Here is a 24,619-nt window from a genome sequence, read left to right as displayed (position 1 = left end):
GCATCAGCGGGCTGAGTTCTTGTCTGGAGACTCTGGGGAAAATTCACTTCCAAGCTCATTGGTTTGTTTGTTTGTTTATTTGTTCGTTTGTTTGTTTGTTTTGAGACAGACTCTCGCTGTGTTGCCCAGGCTGGACTGCAGTGGCGTGATCTTGGCTCACAGCAACCTCTGCCTCCTGGATTCAAGCAATTCTCCTGTTTCAGCCTCCCAAGTAGCTGGGATTATAGGCACCCGTCATCGTGCCTGGCTAATACTTGAGAGCCTGAGGCTGGAGAATCGCTTGAACCTAGGAGGCGGGCATTGCAGTGAGCTGAGATCACAACATTGCACTCCAGCCTGGGCAACAAGAGCAAAACTCGGCCTCAATAAATAAATAAATAAATAAAAATAAGAATCCCTCACCAGGCATGGTGGCTCATACCTGTAATCCCAGCACTCTGGGAGGCTGAGGCGGGTGGATCACTTGAGGTCCAGAGTTTGAGACCAGCCTGACCAACATGGTGAAACCCCATCTCTACTAAAAATAAAAATAAAAAAATTAGCCAGGCGTAGTGGTAGGCACCTGTAATCCCAACTACTCGGAGGCTGACGCAGGAAAATCGCTTGACCCCGGGAGGCAGAAATTGCAGTGAGCTGAGATTGCACCACTGCACCCCACCCTGGGTGATGAGAGCAAAACTTCGTCTCAAAACAATAAAAAATAAATAAAAATATTGAGACAATTTTAAAAATTAAGAGAGGCGGGTGCTGGATGTGGTGGCTCATGCCTGTAACCCCAGCACTTTGGGAGGCTGAGGTGGGTGGATCACTTGAGGTCAGGAGTTCAAGACCAGCCTGGCCAACATGGTGAAACCCTCTGTCTACTAAAAATACAAAAATTAGCCGGGCGTAGTGGCGGGTGCATGTAATCCTGGCTACTCAGGCACCTGAGGCAGGAGAATCACTTGAACCTGGGAGGCAGAGGTTGCAGTGAGCCGAGACATACCACTGCGCTCCAGCCTGGGCAGCAGAGCGAGACTCTCAAAAAAAAAAAATCTCTTTATTCAGCCAGCTGCAGGGGTTCACCCCTATAATCCCAGCACTTTGGGAGGCTGAGATGGGAGGATTGCTTGAGCCCAGGAGTTTGAGACCAATTGAGAACAGCTGAGCAACAAAGTGAGATCCCATTTCTAAAAAAAAAAAAAAAAAAAAAAATTAGCTGGGCATGGTGGTGCACATCTGTAGTTCCAGCTATTGGGGATGCTGAGGTGGGAGGATCGCTTGGTCCTGGGAGATTGAGGCTGCAGTGAGCCGTGTTTATGCCACTAAACTCCAGCCTAGGCGACAGAGTGAGACCCTATCTCAAAAAAAAAAAAAAAAAATCTATTTTTTTCTATATTTTTTCTCAACTTTATTGTGGTATAACTTACATATCATAAAATCACCCATTTTAAATACACATTTCAATGACTTTTAGTAAATTTACCAAGTTGTTCAACCATCACCATGATCCGGTTTTAGAACATTTCATCAGCCTAGTGAGAGCCCTCATACCCATTAACAGTCACTCCCCACTCCCACTCTCTCCCAATGGTTACTCAACCCAGGCAACCATGAATCTACTCTATGCCTCTGTAGATTTGTCTTTCCTGGACAATCTTTCTTCTTAAATTCAGCAGAGTAAATTCTGTTGTTTAAAACTGGAAACCCTGCCGAACAGAATACTAATATCTTCTTCTTGGGGAGATGGAGTCCCACTCAATCACCCAGGCTGGAGTGGAGTGGCACGATCTCGGCTCACTGCAACCTCTGCTTCCTGAGTTCAAAAGATTCTCCTACCTCAGCTTCCTAAGTAGCTGGGATTACAGGTGTGCGCCACCACGCCCAGCTAATTTTTGTAGTTTTAGTAGAGAGGGGGTCTTACCACGTTGGCCAAACTGGTCTCGAACTCCTGACTTCAAATGATCCACCCACCTCGGCCTCCCAAAGTGCTGGGATTGCAGGCATGAGCCACCACGCCCGGCCCTAATATCCTCTTATTACAGAAGAAGAAACAATGACTCAGAAAGGTTAAGTCACTTGTCCGAGGTCGTGTAGCCAGTAACTGGTAGAGCTGAGATTGAACCTAAGCATCTCACACCATAGTGCGTGCTCTCATTCAAGTATGCAGTGTAGGCCGGGAGTGGTGGCTCACACCTGTAATGCCAGCACTTTGGGAGGCTGAGGCGGATGGATCACGAGGTCAGGAGTTCAAGGCCAGCCTGGCCAAGAGGGTGAAACCCCGTCTCTACTAAAAACTACAAAAATTAGCTGAGCGTGGTGGCAGATGCCTGTAATCCCAGCTACTCGGGAGGCTGAGGCAGGAGAATCACTTGAACCTGGGCAGCAGAGGTTGCAGTGAGCTGAGATCTTGCTGCTGCACTCCAGCCTGGGTGACAGAGTAAGACTCCGTTTCAAAAAAAAAAAAAAAAGTATGCAGTGTGCAGTATAGAGAGTGGAGGGGACAGGGTAAGAGTGGAGGGGACAGGGTAAGACTGGAGGAAAGGAGACCATTTAGGAGACTATTGGGTTGTCCAGATAGGAAAGCTGATGGTGACCTGGACTGAGGAGGTAATAGAGGCGGAGGAGAGAAGTAGATGACTTTGAGCAATATTAGAAAGGTAAAACAGTAGGATTTGGCAACTGAATGGGTGAGGGGGAAAGAGGGAGAGAATGAGTCAAGGAGTGTGCCATGTTTCTGGCTTAGACAACTGATGGGTGCTGGAATAACTTGCTGGGATAGGAAATGCAGGAGAAAGGGCCAATTTGGGGTGGAAGATGAGGTCAGAACTGAAAGCATTGAGTTTGAGGTGTTCATGGAACATACACATGTAGATGTTGAATAGGTGGTGGGTTATATGAATCTGGAGCTGAGATGTAGGTTTCTTTTTTTTTTGAGACAGAGTCTCCGGTCTCCCCCACAGCTGGCTCTGCATGAATTACTCATTCCTCTATTGCAATGAGCTAAGGGATATGAGGGCAGTTGTGCGATCTTAGCTCACTGCAGCCTCTGCCTCCCGGGCTCGTGATTCTCCTGTCTCAGCCTCCTGAGTAGCTGGGATTACAGGTGCCCGCCACCACACCTGGCTAATTTTGTATTTTTAGTAGAGATGGGGTTTCACCATGTTGGGCAGGCTGGTCTTGAACTCCTGGCCTCAGGTGATCCGCCCACCTCAGCCTCCCAAAGTGCTGGGATTTCAGGCATGAACCACTGCTCCCAGCCTGAGATGTAGGTTTCCATATCACCAGCATATAGATGGGAACTAGAACCATGGAAGAAGCTGCAACTCACCAGCAAGAGAAGAAGTAGATGAGAAAGCAAGAGAGCCTAGAACTGACCCCGGAGAAGTGCTAACCTTTAAGGGGTGGGAGTGCCGAAGTCCCCAAAGGATTCTGAGAAAGAGTAGCCACAGAGATCCAATGAAAGCCAGGCAAAGGTGGATTCCTGCAAGCTAAGGGAAGGAGGTGAGAGAGGTGGGGCATGGTCACAGTGTCAACTGGTGCTGAGAGTTCCAGGAAGATCAGCTATGTGGTGTGTCTATTGGATTTAGTGACAATGACGTTGTTGTTTACTTGGCAAGAGAGGCCTTAGAGAAGGGATGGGGGTGGGAGCCAGACTGGAGTGGGCGGAGGAGTGAATGGAGATGCAGAAATGGATATGATGACTCACTCTTTCAGGGGACTTGGCTATAAAGAAGAGAGGCATGGAGTGGTGGTAGGAGAATGTGGGATTGAAGGGGGGGTATTTTGGAGACAGAGTTTCACTCTTGCTGCACAGGCTGGAGTGTAATAGGGTGATCTCGGCTCACCGCAACCTCCGCCTCCGGGGTTCAAGTGATTCTCCTGCCTCAGCTTTCCGAGTAGCTGGGAATACAGGCATGCGCCACCATGCCTGGCTAATTTTGTATTTTTAGTAGAGAAATGATGTTTAAGTGCAGATGGAAAGGGGACAGGAGAGAAAGGGAAGTTGATGTGGTAAATGAAAATTATCTTCATCATCTTCCTCACCATCACCAGCAGTAACCACAAGGAAAGCGTGTTCTGCTCTGGGACTGCCCTGTTACTTTTCTTCCTGAGAAAATGAGCCAAAATCTATGCCCCTGTAACTTTCACCTTTGCTTAGAGTTTTGCCTTGTGTCCCTTTTCAAATGGCTGCACACTGCTACTATGTCTCTCCTATTCTTCAAACTCACAGCCCCCATCCTACAGACCATGTGCTCCCAGCCTGGTGACCAGACCCTCAACTGTCTCAACCAAGTTCACATGACTACCCTCTTGTTTGTCAAGCCCCTCTTAAGAGGTGGTGTACACATTCTTGCTTTGGTAATGGAAGCACGAAATGGTTCAAGCATTTATGATTTAGGAAAATGAACTCAGATAGAAAATGTGCACACCCTTTGACCCAGAAGTCCTACAGACTTAATGCCTTAGGTGTGAGAAGAAGCTTGTGCAGGGATTTCTGGCAATATGAATGTGGGGTGGACAGACAGTGAGCACACAGTTGTTAGGAGCATAGCCTGAGTGCATTCTCCCTGAGATCAGGAACAGGACGAGGATGTCCACTTTCACCGCTGCTGTTGAACATTGTACTGGAAGTTCTAGCCAGAGCAATTAGACAAGAAAAGCAATAAAAGGCATCCAGATGGCAAAGAATAAAGTAAAACTATCTTTAGTCACAGATGGCATAATCCCATATATGGAGAATCCCAAAGAATTCACAAGAAAACTATCAGATAGAGCTAATTAATCAATTCAGTAAAGTCACAAGGAACAAGATCAACACACAAAAATTAATTGTGTGTGTGCACTTTTTTTTACACCAGCAAGGAACATTTGAAAAGGAAATTGGAAAAAGAATTCCATTTACCATAGCATTTAAGAGAGCTGAAGCTGTGGAGCCAGATGGCTGCGTTCAGAGCTGGTGCTGCTGTTTACCATGTGACCTTGGACAAGCTTGTCGCTTCATTCATGCCACAGTTCAGCTATTAGGTGGAGGTAATACTAGCACCTTCCTTATAGAGTTGGTTTTTGTTTTCATTTTTTGGTGGGGGAGAGTAAGAATTGCAAAAGTTAATATATGTAAGCAAAATAGACTTAGAAGAGTGGTTGGCACATGGTAAGGACATATTAGGGTTACCAAAACTTGTTTATGATTGGGAAAATTGAACAAAAGTTCCAGTTAAATATCTGTCCCAGAGACTGACTGGCAAATTATCACAATGTACCTCTTAGCTTGAGCCATATGGAACTGCCTGTATTCTATAGCTATGGCCTACAAAATGGGCAGTTCTTTCTTTCTTTTCTTTTTTTTTGGAGACAGAGGCTCACTCTGTTGCCCAGGCTGAAATGCAGTGCAGTGGCATGATCTCGGCTCACTGCAACCTCCGCCTTCCAGGTTCAAATGATTCTCCTGCCTCAGCCTCCCAAGTAGCTGGGAATACAAGCATGCACCACGATGACTGGATAATTTTTGCATTTTTAGTAGAAACAGGGTTTCCGCCATGTTGGCCAGCCTGGTCTTGAACTCCTGGCCTCAAGTGATCTGCCCGCCTTGGCCTCCCAAAGTGCTGGGATTACAGGTGTGAGGCACCATGACCTGCCAAAATGGGCAGTTTCATATGTTCAATCACTAGGATACTCTTTAGCCACTGAAAATGATTGTGTATCATAGATCTATCTTTATCACAGATAGATCTTTACTGTCATAGAAAGAATTAATAACATATTATTGAGTAAAAAGAGCAAGTTACAAAACAGCCTGCAGCCTATAGTGTGGCCACGTTTGTAACATCAGTATGTCTATTTGTGTGTCTTGGTGTGGACATAAAGAGATATCTAGAAGACACTCAAAAGTTTCAACAATGATTGCCTGAGTGATTTGTGCTGGGATTTTTTTTTTTTTTTTTTTTTTTTTTTGAGACGGAGTCTCGCTGTGTCACTCAGGCTGGAGTTTGCAATGGCGTGATCTTGGCTCACTGCAATCCCCGCCTCATGGGTTCAAATGATTCTCCCACCTCAGCCTCCCGAGTAGCTGGGATTATAGGCGCCCACCACTGTGCCTGGCTAATTTTTGTATTTTTAGTAAAGACGGGGTTTCGCCATGTTGGGCAGACTGGTCTCAAACTCCTGACCTCAAGTGATCCACCTGCCTTGGCCTTCCAAAGTGCTTGGATTACAGGTGTGAGTCACTGCGCCCAGCTGGGATCTTAATTTATATTTTTTCTTTTTAACTCTTGATTTTTACCCTGTTAGACTGACTTTAGGAATCTAACCCCCAAAAGTGCAAAAGAATACATTAGTGTTGTTGAAAGCCACTAAGTTAGTGGTAATTTGTTACAGAAACTAATATAATCGGGATTTAACTTGCCTTGGGGGTGCTGGTTCTCCCCCATTTTCTTCTCAGAGCATCTCTTGGGTCCTCAGCCCTTGCTGAGCCCCCACCATGGCCTAGTGGACCAGAAATGGACTTGATTAGATTCTCCTCTTGGGATTTTAAATAAGAGAAGCAGAGGCTGCATGCTCAGCTTCTCCGTGCCACACTGCAGGCACAGTGCCTGGTGCCACTGTTCTTTAGGGGTCCATGAAGATGTCTGTTGGCCCTGGGTTAGTCATGAGCTAAGGAATATGAGGGCAGTTCATTTTGGAGGCTCAGCCCTTTGGTGTTACCTTTGCTCTGGAACCTCGGGAGCTGTAAGGGGGAGAAGAACTTTGCTGAAAGGCACATCCTCCCTGCAGAGCTTGAAGAACAATCTAACTGTGCTGGCGTGGGGCCCATCCCACCTGTGAGGCCAGTGTAAGTCTGTGAAAGTCACTCATATTCAGAGCATGTGGATTGGGACTCTGAAGAACAACTTTATGGTGGACAGCTTCATCTCCCTCTGGTGAGTCCAGCGCAAGCAGCCTGAGGGTTCCATGGGCTCAACCTCACCCTCCATCCTTATTTCCCTGCCACTCCAGGGCTCCTCCTCATCCAGACTTGCCTGTGAGTGCCCCTTGATGGATGTATTAGTCTGTTCTCATGCTGCTAATAAAGACATATCTGAGACTAGGTAATTTATAAAGAAAAGAGGTTTAATGGACTCACAGTTCCACATGGCTGGGAAGGCCTCACAATCATGGTGGAAAGTGAAAGGCACGTCTTACGTGGTGGCAAGCAACAAGTGACTAAGAGCCAAGCAAAAGGGGGAACCTCTTATAAAACCATCAGATCTAATAAGACTTAGTCACTATCTCCCACCAGGTCCCTCCTACAACATGTGGGAATTATGGGAGCTACAATTCAAGATGAGATTTGGGTGGGGACACAGCCAAACCATACCAATGGCCCTAACTTCTCTCCCATTAGCTCTCTTCTACCTCCCAGACTCTTTCCAGCTTTCCTCTTTTTCTTCTTCTTTTTAAGAGACTGGAGTCTTACTGTGTTGCCCAGGCTGGTCTTGAACTCCTGGGCTCAAGGGATTCTCCCACCTCCACCTAATGAGTAGCTGTGACTATAGGCACGCACCACCACACCCCCGAAATTTACCCATCCTCCCCAGCCCAGTAAAATCCTCAGCTTCTTCACACCCCTGTTATCTCCAGGCACCAGCAGCTTTGCCGTCTGTAGAATGCATAAAATTATAGCCTCTTAGAGCAAAAAGGTCATTGGGATTAGGGAGGCTGAGAGTTCTCTCTTCATTCAGGGATTAAACTTAACACCTGGAAGGGTGACATGGCTTGCCTTAGTCACCAAGCAAGGTCGGGAGAGTATTTCTGGGATGGTCATTAGTACTTTCTTTCCAAAGGGAGGACACTACAAACTCACTTTCGTGATCACAGTATTCCCCTCCTACAGGTAAAGTGTGCAAACTGGATTTCATTCCCTCTTTTTTTTCTTTGACACAGCACTGAAACTTTTTTTTTTTTTGGGATGGAGTCTGGCTCTGTTGCCCAGGCTGGAGTGCAATGGCGCAATCTCAGCTCACTGCAATCTCTACCACCCAGGTTCAAACGATTTTCCTGCCTCTGCCTCCCAAGCAGCTGGGATGGTTTAGGAGTCATGCAACTGGAGGCTAAAAGATTCTGACCCTCCCTAAACTGCTCCTAAGATCAGTGCTTGAGATATTTTGCAGACCCTGTACTTGATGGATCAACTCAGTAAACTGACTCATCTGATCTTGTGGCCCCTTCCCAGGAACTGACTCAGCACAAGAAGACAGCTTCGACTCCCTGTGATTTCATCTCTGACCAATCAGCACTCCTGGCACACTGGCTTTCCCCAACCTACCAAGTTATCCTTAAAAACTCCGTTCCCTGAATGCTAGGGGAGACTGATTTGAGTAATAATAAAACTCTGGTCTCCCCCACAGCTGGCTCTGCATGAATTACTCTTCCTCTATTGCAATTCCCCTGTCTTGATGAATCGGCTCTGTCTAGGCAGCGGGCAAGGTGAACCTTGAGCAGTTACAATTCTATTTAATACCTCTGTCTCTGCTGGGCACGGTGACTCACGCCTGTAATCCCAACAGTTTGGGAGGCCGAGGTGGGTGGATCACCTGAAGTCAGGAGTTCGAGACCAGCCTGGCCACCATGGTGAAACCCTGTCTCTACTAAAAATACAAAATTAGCTGGGTGTGGCGGCGCATGCCTGTACTACCAGCTACTAGGGAGGCTGAGGCAGGAGAATTGCTTGAACCCAGGAGATGGAGGTTGCAGTGAGCAGAGATAGTGCCACTGCACTCCAGCCTGGGTGACAGAGGGAGACTCTGTCTCAAAAAAAAAAAAAAGCTTCGTCTCATATATGCTGATTAGGCCTCAAATCTGGATCTCTACCTCTTAGCCCAACATCTTTCTTGACAATCTTTTTTTTAAAATAAATGCTATAGAAATACTAAAATGTATTGTGAATAATGTAACGCCCACATACCACCATCCAATTTAAGAAATAAAGCATTACTAATCCAGTTTTGCTCCCTGCAAACTCATCCTTCATCTCATTTTCTGTCCTTTCCATTTATAAACACCCTGCAGCCGGGCACATGGCTGCACCTGCAGTCCCACCTATTCGGGAGGCTGAGACTGGAGGATCTCTTGAGCCCAGGAGTTTGTGGCTGTAGTGTGCTATGATTGCACCTGTGAAATAGCCACTGCGTTCCAGCCTCGGCAACATAGCAAGACTCCATCTCTAAACAAAATCCTGAATTTGACATTTGTCATTCCCTTTTTTGTTTTTATATTTCTAAGCACATATATGTCTACATATGTAAAAAATATAATTTTTACTTTTTTATTGGGGAGAAATTCATATAACACAAAATTAACCACTGTAAACATGAACAATTCAGTGGCATTTCAGAGAGGTGTGCAACCACCACATCTAGTTCCAGATCATTTTCATCACCCCAAAAGGACACCCCATGCCTATTAGTAGTCACTCGCCATTTCTCCCTCCCTCTGTCCCCTGCAACCACCAATCTACTCTCTGTCTCTGTGGATTTACCTATTCTGGGTATTTCATATAAATGGAGTCATACAATATGTGTGGCCTTTTGTGACTAGCCTCTCTGAGGTAGCAGACATAATGTTTTCAAGGTTCATCGATGTAATAGCATGTATGAGTACTCTGTTCCTTTTTTATGGCTGAATAATATCTCTTTGAATGGATAGACCACATTTTGCCTATCCATTCATCCATAGATGAACATTTGGGTTATGTGAATAGTGCTGCTATGCACATTCATTTTTAGGTAGTTGTGAGTACATGGTGTTGCTTTGGATTTCTCTAAACTTTATATCACATTGCAGCTTGCTTTGTTTGTTCAATGTTAGGTTATTTCCATGTAGATATGCACAGCTCTAGTTAATTCCTTTTCACTGCTCCAAAGCATCCTATTTTAAAAATTATTTTATTTTATTATTTTTTGAGACAGGGTCTTGTTCTGTCGCCCAGGCTGGAGTGCAGGGGTGCAATCACAGCTTACCATAGCCTTGACCTCCTGGGCCCAAGCAATCCTCCCACCTTGGCCTCCATCTCTACAGGCATGTGCCACCACACCCAGCTAATTTTTGTATTTTTAGTGAAGACAGGGTTTTGTCTTGTTGTCCAGGCTGGTCTCGAACTTCTGGGCTCAAGCAATTCTCCCACTTCAGTCTCCCAAAGTGCTGAGATTACAGGCATGAGCCACTGCGCCTGGCCCAAAGCATCCCATTGTATGAATCCAACAATTTATCCATTTATTGTTTGAGAACATTTAGGTTATGTCTCACTTTCCCTCTTACAAGCAATGCTGCAGAAGGATTCTTGTCCATAACTCCGGCACATGTACAAGAGTTTCTCTAGGGCACATATGTAAGAGTTTTATTGCTGGGTCCTGAGGAATGCTCTTCTTCAAATGTACTTGCTATTGACAAATATGAGCTGTCTTTTCAGGAGCCTCCCAGTGGTCCTCAGCCCTGGCTATGCATTAGAATCAGCTGGGAACATTTTTTTTTTTTTTTTCCCAAGACATTCTTGCTCTGTGGCCCAGGTTGGAGTGCAGTGGTGCAATCTCGGCTCACTGCAACCTTTGCCTCCCAGATTCAAGCAATTCTCCTGGCTCAGCCTCCTGAGTAGCTGGGATTACAAGCGCACACCACCACACCTGGCTAATTTTTGTATTTTTAGTAGAGGTGGGGTTTCACCATGTTGGCCAGACTGGTCTTGAACTTCTGGCCTTGAGTGATCCACCCACCTCGGCCTCCCAAGGTGCTGGGATTACAGGCGTGAGCCACTGTGCCCAGTCTCACCTGGGAACTTTTTTTTTTTTTTTTTTGAGACGTAGTCTAGCTCTGTCGTCAGGCTGGAGTACAGTGGCACAATATCGGCTTACTGCAACCTCCACCTCCTGACTTCAAGTGATTCTCCTGCCTCAGCCTCCTGAGTAGCTGGCATGTGTCACCAGGCCCAGGTAATTTTCGTATTTTTGGTACAGACGGGGTTTCGCCATGTTGGCCAGGATGGTCTTGATCTCCTGACCTTGTGATCCGCCCACCTTGGCCTCCCAAAGTGCTGGGAATACAGGCGTGAGCCACTGCACCCGGCCGTGAACTTTTAACAAATATATAGGTATCTGGATAACTCTCCAGACTCATGAAATCATAGTCTCCAGGGATGGATCTGGGGAGCTGCAATTTTGAAAGCTCACTGGGTGGTTACATAGCCAAGGTGGAGAACAGCTGGGGCTGAGTCTTGGCCCACTCTATCTCAGCTTCCCAAGGTCAGCTCATAGAGGGCAGCCATCATCTTAGACTTGCTAATACCATTCAGCAGTTGGGCAGAGAGAAGAGACTAAATAAATAAACTGAATGAGTAAACAAAGCATTTAAAACAAACCCTTTAGGCTGGACGCGATGGCACATGCATGTAATCAATCACAGTAACTATCTCCTACTGTTGTGAGGATTAAAGGGGATGTTGCATGTAGAGCACTTGGCACGTATTAAGTGCCCAATAAAGAGTAGCTCCTGCAGCCTGGTGTGGTGGCTCACACCTGTAACCACAACATTTTGGGAGGCTGAGGTGGAGAATCGCTTGAGGCCAAGAGTTCGAGACCAGCCTGGGCAACGCAAAGAGACCCGTTTCTACAAAAAATGATAGAAATTAGCCGGGCGTGGTGGTACACACCTGTAGGTCCAGCTACTCAGGAGGCTGAGGTGGGAGGATCAACTTGAGCTGAGGAGTTGGAGGCTGCAGTGAGCTATGATTGTGCCACTACCCTCCAGCCTGGGCAACAGAGCGAGACTCCGTCTCAAAAAAGAAAAAAAGGCCGGGCACAGTAGTGGCTCACACCTGTAATCCCAGCACTTTGGGAGGCCAAGGCAGGCGGATCACGAGGTCAGGAGATCCTGACCAACACGGTGAAACTCCGTCTCTACTAAAAAAAATACAAAAAAATTAGCCGGGCGTGGTGGCGGGCACCTGTAGTCCCAGCTACTTGGGAGGCGGAGGCAGGAGAATGGCGTGAACCCAGGAGGTGGGGCTTGCACTGCACTCCAGCCTGGGCAACAGAGTGAGACTCCATCTCAAAAAAAAAAAAAAAAAAAGAGTAGCTGCCATTTTCAATGTTATTGATAAAGCAGGTGGGTGTTTCTGAAAATGCATCAGACACAGCCTTTGACTGGAAGGTGCAAGCTGGTGAACCCACTGGAGTGGGACTTTATGACTTGAGAAGCTGTCCTATCTATGAGGGTCCATGTTAGGCAATGTTAAAGAATGGGATTGGGGGCCGGGCATGGTGGCTCACACCTTCCAACACTTTGGAAGGCCAAGGCAGGCAGATCACGAGGTCAGGAGTTCGAGACCAGCCTGCCCAACATGGTGAAATCCTGTCTATACTAAAAATACCAAAATTAGCCGGGCGTGGTGGCATGCACCTGTAATCCCAGCTACTCAGAATGCTGAGGCAGGAGAATCACTTCAACCTAGGGGGCGGAGGTGGCAGTGAGCCAAGATCATACCACTGCACTCCAACCTGGGTGACAGAGTGAGACTCCATTAAAAAAAAAAAAATGAGATTGGGGGCAGCAGCTTTCCTATAGCAAGTGCTCAGTATGTGCCAGATACTGGGCAAAGGAGTTTGCAGACATATATCATTTGATCCTCACAATTCATGAGGCAGGTATGACTATGCTCCCATTGTGCAGAGAGGGAAAACGAGTCACACAGAAGCAAGTCATGCAGCAGAGCTAGGACTGGAAAGGAAGTGGCTTGCAGAGCCTGCCTCCCAACCTACTGTGCTATGCCTCCCATTGATGCTTTCCTGTGCCTGCCATTTAGCTTTGCTCTGGTGAGTGGCAAGCTGTACCAGTGGAAAGAGCCTGTCATCAGTTTTGTGCACAGCAAGGTGAAAAGGATAGCAGAAGTGAAAGAGGAGATCGTGGAGAAAGAAATGAAGAAGTTGGTGCACAGTGTCTTTAATACGGCGGATTATACCTTCCCTTTGCAGGCGAACACCTGGTTGTGTTAACGGACCCCAACACTTACCCAAAGGTAGCCATTGGGTCAGGTTTCTGCACTATAGTCCCTTCTGTGGTTGCCAGAAATACCTTACAGGAAAAGGGTCCCGATCCAGACCCCAAGAGAGGGTTCTTGGATCTAGCGCAAGAAAGAATTCAGGGCAAGTCCACAGTGCAAAGTGAAAGCAAGTTTATTAATAAAGTAGTGGAATAAAAGAATGGCTACTCCATAGACAGAGCAGCCCCAAGGGCTGCTGGTTGGGCATTTTTATGATTATTTCTTGATGATATGCTAAACGAGGGGTGGATTATTCATGCCTCCCCCTTTTAGACCATAGAGGGTAACTTCTTGACATTGCCATGGCATTTGTAAACTGTCATGGCGCTGCTGGGAGTGTAGCAGTGAGGATGACCAGAGGTCACTCGTCACCATTTTGGTTTCGGTGGGTTATAGCAGGATCCTTTACTGCAAACTGTTTTATCAGCAAGGTCTTTATGACCTGCATTTTGTGCTGACCTCCTATATCATCCTGTGACTTAGAATGCCTTAACTGTCTGGGAATTCAGCCCAGTAGGTTTCAGCCTCATTTTACCCAGCTCCTATTTAAGATGGAGTTGCTCTGGTTCACACGCCTCTGACATTTGTATTGCACATCCATTGTGAGGTAAATGATACTAATCCCATTACAAATCAAACCTTCAGGAGGTGAGGCAATATGTGAGGTGGTAAAGCCTCCAGATTCAAAACTATGCTTGGGTCAAATTCCAGCCCTGCCACTTTGTGCGTGCAGCATTGGGCCAAACACTTAGCTCAATTCCCTCATGTATTCAGCAAACAGTTACTGAATATAATATGCTACTCTTCTAGTCTTGTAGCAGGACGAGTCGCAGACAAAACCTCTCAGACACCAAGTTGTAGGAGGAAGGGCTTTATTCAGCTGGGAGCATTGGCAAGCTACTGCCTTAAAATCCAAGCTCCCCAAATGCACAATTTCTGTCCCTTTTAAGGGCTCACAACACTAAAGATTTCACATGAAAGGGTCGTGATTGATTTGAGCAAGCAGGTGGTACGTGACGGGGGCTGCATGCACCAGTGGTCAGAGAGAAACAGAACAGGGAAGGGAGTTTCACAACGTTCTTCTATACAATGTCTGGAATCTATGAATAACAACGGTTTCTAAGTTATGAGTTGATTTTTAACTACTGGGTTTAGGCCAGGCAGGCCCAGGCCTGGTTTCGGGCCTGGCGCCGGGCTGCCTGTCTTTGGTTTTACTTCCTTGTTGTTTTTTCTTAAAACAGGTACTGAGTATAAAACAATATAATACAATATGAGAGGGTCTCTCTCTCCCCTCAGTCTCTGGGACAGAGCAGAGAGCAAGAACAAAATTGCTGTGCTTGTGGACTTTACATGCTAGGGCAGAGCAGGTCCTCAGAAAATCATCAAATGTACGTTAAATGTATAAGGTAAACGGTGATGAGTCTAAAGTGAATGGGGGGAATGGAAGAGAACGAAGGTAGGGAGAATGTACATTAAGGGAAAGGGAGGGTTGCAATTTTAGAAAAGGATATCTGGGCAAAGGCTCCCTGAGAAGATGGCATTTGTATTATAGAAACATAGTATCTATTTTCCAGGCTCGTAATGAAGGTTTAATAAGAAAACGCATGGATTCGTAAAAAAATCTTCAATAGGCCCCAAATGGACCAAAAAGACCTCGACCCCAGTGGATGAGGGAACGCTAACCACAGCAGAACGTTGGCACAGACGGAAAGTTGATCTGAACGGAAAGTTGGTCCGGGGGAAACATTAGTTATTGAGGAACGTTAATCCGGAACAAATCTTAGGCAGAAGCGTAACTTAGACCAGGACGCACAGTTACCATGGCAATGACGCGCGCCCTAAGGGCGGTGGCAGAGACGCGGAGAGACCTGGGAGGAGACAGAGGCAGGGCTTGCGACGGAAGTGGCCTCTCTGCTTCTGCAGGGCTGGGGAAGATGCTGCGTCCAGCGTTACCGTGGCTGTGCCTTGGCCTCTGCAGCCTCCTGGCTGGGGAGGCAGAGGCCCCGAGCCCCGTGGATCCGCTGGAGCGGAGCCGGCCGTACGCGGTGCTGCGCGGACAGAACCTGGGTGAGCGGCTCTCGGGCTGGCGGGCGGCGGGTAGTGCCTGAGCTTTCACTGCTTCGGGTGCTGGAGCCGGGCACGTACGGAGCGGACAGGGGATAGAGTGGGGAGATGGGTGAGTGCGGGGGGTGCAGGTGAGGCCCCTCAGGGGGCCCCGAGACTCCCTCTCCAAAAGCCTGGAGCAGAAGGCCTGGGCTTTACCTCTCGGCAAGTGCTCAATAAGTGCTAGAACCTTCGCCTCCCAGATTCAAGCAATTCTCCTGCCTCAGCCTGCCGAGTAGCTGGGTTTACAGGCGCACACCACCACACCTGGCTAATTTTTGTATTTTTAGTAGAGATGGAGTTTCACTATGTTGGCCAGGCTGGTCTCGAGCCTGGTGTCCAGTAGGCTCTCAATATGTACTGGTTGCCCATGAATGAACTGCAGTTGGGAGACCTGGGTCTCATTCTGGGTCCTCTCGTCTTTGGCTGTGTGGGCTCAGGCTAGACAACAAGGCACATCGTTTACCCCACCCCTCTTCTTTCTCAGAGGAGCCAATATTTATTGCAAAAATGGTAACAGTTTTTGAGCATTTCCTACATCCCATGTCTTGTGCTACACACTTTGTATACGCGAATTCATTTGAGCCTCACAGTAACTTAATGAGAAATGTACGGTTTGCAGCCTTTTTTTTTTTTCTTTTACTATAGTGTCTCCTCTGTCACCCAGGCTGGAGTGCTGTGGCACGATCTTGGCTCACTGCAGCCTCGGCCTCCTGGGTTTAAGTGATCCTCCCACTTCAGCATCCCGGGCGAGTAGCTGGGACTACAGGCATGCACCACCATGCCTGGCTCATTTTTTTGTTGTTCTTGTTTACTTTTTGTAGAGATGGGGGTCTCGAACTCTTGGGCTCAAGCAATCCTCCTGCCTCGGCCTCCCAAAGTGTTGGGATTACAAGTGTGAGCCACCACACCTGATGTTGCAGCTCTATTTTTCAGACAAGGAAAATGAAGCTCAGAGAAGTGATTTGCCCAAAGTTACATAGCTAGGAAATGATGAGGCCAATACTAGAACCTGTTTGGGGGCTTGAAACATAAGTTGTGGGAGGATATCTTCAACACACACACACACTGCATACATATGTGTGTGTGCATGGCTTTGGCTTTGGAAGGAGTTCTGGAACTTAAAGCTTGGCAAACTTCGCAATAAATCTGCCCCTCGCCAGAGTCTTCCCTTCCCACTGTATCTCTTTGGTACATCTGTATATCTACAAAGTGGCTATTAGTATCATTTTGGATTATCTCGACTCTACATGAACTCAGTGTCTGCCATGTGTTGGTGACTTACTGTGTACCTAGCACTCTACTAAATAGTTTCCACACATTATCCCACTCGATCCTTCAGAACAGGGTTTCTCAACCTGGATATTACGACATGTTGGATAAATGATTTCAGGGGGCGAGGGGCAGTGGAGGGGGCGCTATCCTAAACACTGTAAGAAGTTTGGCGGCATCCCCAGCCTTTAGATACCAGTAGCACCCCCTACTCCTAATCAAGATAGTCAAAATCTCTCCAGACATTGCCAAATGTCCACGGGACGCCAAATCCCCTTTGGAGACCTACTGCTGTGGAACAGTACTACTCAAAGGGTAGTCTGCAGACCAATGTGAGTCTGTAAACTATGTTATCTTGCAAAGAGATGACTACAGAAATTGAGAGTGTTTGGAAACTTAACAGTTTGACATTGTTGCAACATCCAAGCACTTAGAGACCAGTTCTAGGTGTCTCTGAACTGGAATGCTTTGCAGATGAAGAATGCTGGTTATTAGTCATGCACAGAAGGGCTATGTAGTGGTCTGGGACAGACTAGAAACTATAAATACTACTCCTTTGCCATAGATAGTTTGAGAAATGCTGTCCTAGACAGTTCTGTACGGTTGGTATTTATTTATTTTTTTGAGATGGAGTTTTGCTCTTGTTGCCGAGGCTGGAGTGCAGTGGTGCGGTCTTGGCCCACTGCAACCTCCGCCTCCCGGGTTCAAGCAATTATCCTGCCTCAGCCTCTTGAGTAGCTGGGACCACAGGCGTGTGCCACCACACCCAGGTAATTTTTGTATTTTTAGTAGAGATGGGGTTTCACCATGTTGGCCAGGATGGTCTCAATCTCTTGACCTCATGAACTGCCCACTTCAGCCTCCCAAAGTGCTGGGATTACAGGTGTGAGCCACCACGCCCGGCCTAAAACATTCTTTTAAGGTTCTGCCTGGGCCTGCCATTCAGGCAACTGTCACTGCATGCAAAGTGTAGGGAGAAGTGAAAAGATGATGAGTGGGAGAATTGATCAGGCCCCAAATGCATGGCCATTATGTACCTAACAACTCATGCTTTTAAGCTCCTTTTTAAATTTTATTTTTATTATTTTTTTTTATACGGAGTCTCACTCTGTCACCCAATCTGGAGTGCAATGGCATGATCTTGATTCACTGCAACCTCCACCTCCCCGGTTCAAGTGATTCTCTTGCCTCAGCCTCCCAAGTAGCTGGGATTACAGGCACCCACCACCATGCCTGGCTAATGTTGGTAATTTTAGTACAGAGGGGGTTTCTCCATGTTGGCCAGGCTTGTCTCGAAGTCTTGATCTCAAGTGATCTGTCCATCTTGGCCTCCCAAAGTGCTGGCATTACAGGTGTGAGCCACTGCGCCTGGCCTTCTTTATTTTTTAAAGGTAGATTTCCATTCCCCAATTCCAATCTTCTGCATTCCTGCTTTGGGAGTTTTAAATTTTTTATCTTTTATTTTTTTGAGATGGAGTCTCGCTCTGTCGCCAGGCTGGAGTGCAGTGGCACGATCTTGGCTCACTGCAACCCCCGACTCCCTGGTTCAGGTGATTCTCCTGCCTCAGCCTCCCGAGTAACTGGGATTACAGGTGCCTGCCACCATACCCAGCTAATTTTTGTATATTTAGTAGAGACGGAGTTTCACCATGTTAGCCAGAGTGGTCTCGATCTCCTGACCTTGTGATCTGCCCGCCTTGGCTTCTCACTGGGATTACAGGCTTGAGCCACTGCGCACGGCCGGGAGTTTTAAATTTTTTTTAGAGTTCTTCCAAAATGCGAGATGCAAGAAAATGGTTTATTTAAATGGAATAAGACAACTTTAAGTCCAATTGTAGTCCAAACCATAGAAACTCAGAATTCAGGACTTTTGAAAATTAGGGCGGTATTCAGTTAACAAGGTCTATTTTAAGACATGACATTTAGTTCACATAGGTTGGAGATTTTGTTTGACAAAGATCTTAAAATTACTTCTGGCCTTTGGAGTTTTGACATGCTGTCTTTGTCACCTTCTCCTTCCTTCTTCCCCCTCACTCACCAAAAAAAGATGAATTTTCTTTTCTTTTCTTTCTTTTTTTTTTTGAGACGGAGTTTTGCTCTTGTTGCCCAGCTGGAGTGCAGTGGCGTGATCTCGGCTCACCGCAACCTCTGCCTCCCGGGTTCAAGAAATTCTCCTGCCTCAGCCTCCCAAGTAGCTGGGATTACAGGCATGTACCACCACGCCTAGCTAATTTTGTATTTTTAGTAGAGGCGGGGTTTCTCCATGTTGGTCAGGCTGGTCTTGAACTCCCGACCTCAGGTGATCTGCTTGCCTTGGCCTCCCAAAGTGCTGGGATTACAGGCGTGAGCCACCACACCTGGCCTGATTTTTCTGTATAGTCGGTTTTAAAATAATAACTGGTTTAAGTGTGGAGGGTGTGTGTGTGTGGGGTTACAGATACTACAAAGTTACTGATTTAAATAAAACTATGGTCAAATCTTGGTTTTTCTTTTGTTTGTTTTTTTTTTTTGACAGAGTCTCACTCTGTCACCCAGGCTGGAGTGCAATGGTGCGATCTTGGCTCTCTGCAACCTCTGCCTCTGGGGTTCAAGCAATTCTCCTGCCTCAGCCTCCTGAGTAGCTGGGATTACAGGTGCACACCACCACGTCCAGCTAATTTTTGTATTTTTAGTAGAGACGGGGTTTCACCATGTTGGCCAGGCTGGTCTTGAACTCCTGACCTCGTGATCTGCCTGCCTTGGCCTCCCAAAGTGCTGGGATTACAGACATGAGCCACCTTGCCTGGCTAAATCTTGGTTTTTTAAAGGAACAGTAATGAGCCTGAAGAACAACCATGGTTAGGCCCTAGCTGGAACCTGGGATGGGCCCACATCCCTACAAACACACATCAGTGTACATTTGCTTGTTTTGAATGCTTTCCAAGATCGCTGAGATAGTCACAGAAACAAGATTGCGTGTCACTGCTGCTATCGAATAAACCTCTGACAGGTTGCTTGTTATGCTAGTTTATTTTTTTTTTTTTTTTTTTTTTTTTTTTTTTTTTTTTTTTTTTTTTTTGAGACGGAGTCTCGCTCTGTCGCCCAGGCTAGAGTGCAGTGGCGCGATCTCGGCTCACTGCAAGCTCCGCCTCCCGGGTTCACGCCATTCTCCTGCCTCAGCCTCTCCGAGTAGCTGGGACTACAGGCGCCCGCCACCGCGCCCGGCTAATTTTTTGTATTTTTTTTAGTAGAGACGGGGTTTCACCGTGGTCTCGATCTCCTGACCTCGTGATCCGCCCGCCTCGGCCTCCCAAAGTGCTGGTGCTAGTTTATTTTTTTCTTTATTTATTTTTCTTTTTTATTATGTAGTAGTTTAAAGCCCAGGTCCTTATCCTGTATCACCAGGGCTCAACTTGAGTAATCAGTTGTAGTTCCCATTTCTCACCTGAGCACCTTGAAAATTTCAGAGGTGAAATTTAGTCTTAAAAACGTAACAGTTTTTTTTTTTTGAGACGGAGTCCTCCCTCTTTTGCCCAGGCTGGAGTGCAGTGGCATAATCTTGGCTCACTGCAACCTCTGCCTCCTGGGTTCAAGCAATTCTCCTGCCTCAGCCTCCTGAGTAGCTGGGACTACAGGCACACGCCACCACACCTGGCTAATTTTTTTGTATTTTTAGTAGAGACATGGTTTCACCATGTTGGCCAGGCTGGTCTCGAACTTCTGACCTCGTGATCCGCCCGCCTTGGCCTCCCAAAGTGCTGGGATTACAGGCATGAGCCACTGCACCCGGCCAAACATAACAGATTTGTGAGTTAGTTGCTTCTTTGCTCAAAGGGCCCTGTCAAGACTCATCTTGAGACTGAAATACTTTATTGAATCTCCAGATTTTTATTAATGGCTTTAAAGGCATAGTTGGGCATCCTGCTCTCTTGCCCCACTGTAGTCGAACAATTCTCCACACAAAAGCCAGAGGAATCTTTTTTTTTTTTTTTTTCCAACTAAATCAGATGATGTCGTTCCTTTGCCTACAGCCCCCTAGTGGCTTCTCTTTAAACTTAAAATCCATGTTTCCTTCATGGTCTCCAAGGCCCTGCACAGACCGGCCCCGGCCTTCCTTTCTGGCCTGATTTCCTGCCTCTCTTCCTGCACTCCTTGCCTGGTTGCCTCCCTTCTGTTCACTGAGTGTGTTGGGCTTATACTGGCCTCAAGGCCCTTCCTTAGCTGATCCCTGGGCCTGCAGCACGCTCCCTGCAGAGCCTCACTCGTAAGGTCTCAGCTTTTGTTTTTTTTTTTTTTTGAGATGGAGTCCCACTCTGTCGCTTAGTGGCGCAATCTTGGCTCACTGTAACCTCCGACTCTCGGGTTCAAGCGATTCTCCTGCCTCAGCCTCCTGAGTAGCTGGGACTACAGGCGCATGCCACCACGCCTGGCCAATTTTTGTATTTTTAGTAGAAATGGGGTTTCACCATGTTGGCCAGGCTGGTCTCGAACTCCTGACCTCAAGTGATCCACCCACCTAGGCCTCCCAAAGTGCTGAGATTACAGACATGAGCCACCACACTCGGCCTGTCTCAGTTTGTGAGTCTCCTCCTCAGATGCTTCCTGACCGTCCCCGCTTCTTGCTGCCCACCCTGTCTCCATCCCTAGCATGTTACTGTTTTTTTTTTTTTCACAGTATATCAAGCTATGTGAAATGCTCTCACCTGTTTGTTTCTCCCCCAACTATACATAGAGACAACTGGAGAGAGGATCTGTTTACAGCTGTTTGCACAGCACTTGACATAGTGCCTGGCAGCAAGTGGCATTTGATAAATCATTGGCAGTGAGTGGATGAATTGCCTAACCTGGAGCTGCCATTAGGAAGTAACCTGTTTTCCCTTTGCAGTGTTGATGGGAACCATTTTCAGCATCCTGCTGGTGACTGTCATCCTTATGGCATTTTGTGTCTACAAGCCCATTCGGCGTCGGTGACAGCCAGACAAGTTCTTCAATGAGTATTTGGGAATAGGATAAGTTGTGTTGCACACAGTCCAGTGGAGAAGTTGGAATCAAAACTTTCCTACTTGGAAATGACCTTTGGTCTGGACAGTTTAAATGCTAAATGAATTAGAAGAAAACATGTACTAGAAATTATTTTTTCCTAACACTGTAGTGCAAATAATTGGCCCTAATCTGCTTCTCAGTGTTTCTGACTGTACCTGTTAAAAGTAAGACCTGAAAGCTCCAAAGGTCAGTGTAAAGATGGAGTGTTCATGAGAAAGAAAACACGGTAACCTTGTGAGTGCCTGTAAGAACCACACTGGAAAGAACTCATCATTAATGCTTGAAAATGTTATTAAGAGGGAGACTTACCATGTAGACATTCCTTATTTAAGAACCATTTGGTTACAGTGGGTTAAGAATCACAGATTTATTTATTTATTTTTAATCTCACCTGAGTTGGCCTAGAATGCGCTGGTTGCAAAGTGGTGTCAGCTGTGGGGAACTTGGGCCCTCGTTCCTCACCTGCATCCTGCCCTGCACTCAGGTGCTCCCCCTGAAGTCGGGGTCCCATCAGGTAGACCTGTTACTATATGCACCTTTGGCCTGGAATGCTCTGAAGTTGGACTGGAAATGTTACTAGGTTGGCCTGTTACAAAAAGCACCCCATCCTGCTTAAACACATTGATCTCCCTAGCCCTGCATTTGAGTCTTTCTAGCCCACGGTCTGAAACTTGAGGTAGCTTTCCAGATTTGGAATGTAAAAGGCTCAGCGGGCACTCTGTTCATCCCTGGGGGGGGAGGGCCCAGCCAACAGAAGTGCATGTCCACTGTGCGGGCCAGTGTGTGTTTACACAAATTTCATCTCAGCTTTGAAAATGCTGCTATTAGTTTCCACTGTTGGTGAACTGGATTTTTTCCTCCTATTGAAATGATACTTTCATACTTATAAAGCTGTCGTCAATATTTATTTCAAGGTGCTAGATTTAATTGTTATTAAATTGAAATGCTTATCTTGTGTTGAAGCACAGCACTGATTTTAACAACCTGCATTTAATGTGAAGTAACCGAAGTAGGATACTGTAACTGTTTAACTTAAGGATTGTTTGTAATCTTGTAACATTGAACCATTGAAATGTTCACTGTTCCTTGCTTTTGAGCAAAATGTCAATTAAAACTAAAGTAAAATCCTATATATTGTTTTACTCCACCAGTTATTTCCCAAGTGTTTGAAATGCAGGTGTGTGTCTGAATTTGATCTAATCACTTAAAGAAGCTCTGTGAAGTGAAATTTCTTTTTTTGAGACGGAGTTTCATTCCTATTGCCCAGGCTAGAGTGCAATGGTGCGGTGTCAGCTCACTGCAACCTCCGCCTCCCAGGTTCAAGCGATTCTCCTGCCTCAGCCTCTGGAGTAGTTGGGATTACAGGCATAAGCCACCATGCCTGGCTAATTTTTTTGTTTTTTTAGTAGAGATGGGGTTTCACCATGTTGGCCGGGCTGGTCTCAAACTCCTGACCTCAGGTGATCCACCTGCCTTGGCCTCCCAAAGTGCTGGCATTACAGGTATGAGCCACTGCGCCTGGCCTAAAGTTGAGATAAGAAGTCTAGTGCTGCCTATGATTTAGTGGCTGTGGAGTCATATCAGCATGTTGTATTTTTTTCCACCTGGACCTCAGGCTTAAACCTACACATATTTCTAAACAGAGGCCTAGGTGGTACTTTGAACTTCATCACTCACTGTACCGCTGAATCACTTGAAATCTCCACATCCAGTTCATCTTCCTTGATGTCATTTGTGGTCAGCAGGAGACTGCGACCAAGCTGGCAGTTATGGCAGTTTCCCTTTCTTGTCATTATTTAGAGCAGACTTCCACTTCCTTGACATGCCACATTTATGTAGTGTGACAAGCTTGTTTACTAGAGCAGAGTGCCGTAGGAACTTAGTTCCTAGCAGTGTCTAACGTGCAGAAGTTGCTCAATTAAAGTTTCTGGCTGGGTGCGGTGGCTCACACCTGTAGTCTCAGCACTTTGGGAGGCCGAGGCGGGTGGATCACCTGAGGTCAGGAGTTCGAGACCAGCCTGACCAACATGGTGAAACCCCGTCTCTACTAAAAATACAAAAATAAGCCAGGCATGGTGGCACACGCCTGTAATCCCAGCTACTCAGGAAGCTGACGCAGGAGAATCGCTTGAACCTGGGAGGCAGATGTTGCAGTGAGCCAAGATCGTGGCGCCATTGCACTCCAGCCTGGGCAACAAGAGCGAAACTCCGTCTCAGGAAAAAAAAAAAAAAAGACTTCCTGCTGATATTGGGCCACTCAAGCTTAGCTTTTCAGTTTTTTTTTTTTTTTTTTGAGACGGAGTCTCGCTCTTTCACCCAGGCTGGAGTGCAGTGGCGCAATCTCGGCTCACTGCAGGCTCCGCCCCCCAGGGTTCCGCCATTCTCCTGCCTCAGCCTCCCGCGTAGCTGGGACTACAGGCGCCCGCCACCTCGCCCGGCTAATTTTTTGTATTTTTAGTAGAGACGGGGTTTCACCATGTTAGCCAGGATGGTCTCGATCTCCTGACCTCGTGATCCGCCCGCCTCGGCCTCCCAAAGTGCTGGGATTACAGGCGTGAGCCACCGCGCCCAGCCAGCTTTTCAGTTTTTAAGTAATCCATAGTCATTGCATCTCTTGACCTGAAAGAGTAATGGTATTCTTTATAGTGTCGTTGTGGCTTCAAAATATTGATATCTACTTTCCCCTAAAAGCAAAGCAGCTCCTTTACATCTTCCCAGAAATATAGCCTCATTTCTGGAACCCATACATTTCTACTGGCCAGTGCCTTTGTTGTTTTTAATACCAGCTTATTTAGATATAAGAAGAGTTTGGAAGCCTTATCATCTGGACTTCTAGGAACAGCCTCACAAAGCACTTGGCTTCAAGGGATAGCATTGATGCAGAGCTTTGATGTTAGCTGGGCTTCCCTTACCCCACAAGAGCCAGTTCCCCTCCAGGAGGACCACAGAGGTATCAGAACAGCCCAACACTGGCTTGCTTTTAGTTGCCATTTGAAACGAGCAGCATGGGACTTGTTAACCTGGGCAGGAAGGCTGGGAGGAGCATGCCACCTTTGCAGTGATGAACTGAGTGATGTGAAGCATTCTAATGTTCTACTGACATACATGACAGGAAGTGTGGGTACATCCAGTGACTAGAAAAAACTGAAAAGGAAAAAGACTCAAAGACTGGAA

The 24,619-nt window shown here is 46.7% G+C and overlaps 1 protein-coding gene across 1 annotated transcript; it reads left to right on the top strand.

Annotated features, from left to right (window-relative positions):
* The first annotated feature begins 14,627 nt into the window (after window positions 1-14,627).
* C13H12orf76 (chromosome 13 C12orf76 homolog) lies at window positions 14,628-22,575 on the top strand. The gene is made up of 2 exons (XM_055236408.2): window positions 14,628-15,115; window positions 21,288-22,575. Exons 1-2 carry the CDS (start codon window positions 14,869-14,871, stop codon window positions 21,371-21,373), a joined length of 333 nt encoding a protein of 110 aa, XP_055092383.1. The 5' UTR covers window positions 14,628-14,868; the 3' UTR covers window positions 21,374-22,575.
* Window positions 22,576-24,619: the final 2,044 nt, after the last annotated feature.

The sequence above is a fragment of the Symphalangus syndactylus genome, chromosome 13 (assembly GCF_028878055.3).
Source record: "Symphalangus syndactylus isolate Jambi chromosome 13, NHGRI_mSymSyn1-v2.1_pri, whole genome shotgun sequence".
Classification (NCBI taxonomy): domain Eukaryota; kingdom Metazoa; phylum Chordata; class Mammalia; order Primates; family Hylobatidae; genus Symphalangus; species Symphalangus syndactylus.
This window is presented reverse-complemented; position numbering and strand designations above follow the sequence as displayed.

Bases quoted from the DNA above. Each gene is read 5' to 3' on its own strand.
- C13H12orf76 (XM_055236408.2), top strand. From the start codon at position 14,869: ATGGCAATGACGCGCGCCCTAAGGGCGGTGGCAGAGACGCGGAGAGAC. The intron at 15,116-21,287 runs GTGAGCGGCTCT...TTCCCTTTGCAG, and splicing joins GCTGCGCGGACAGAACCTGG to TGTTGATGGGAACCATTTTC.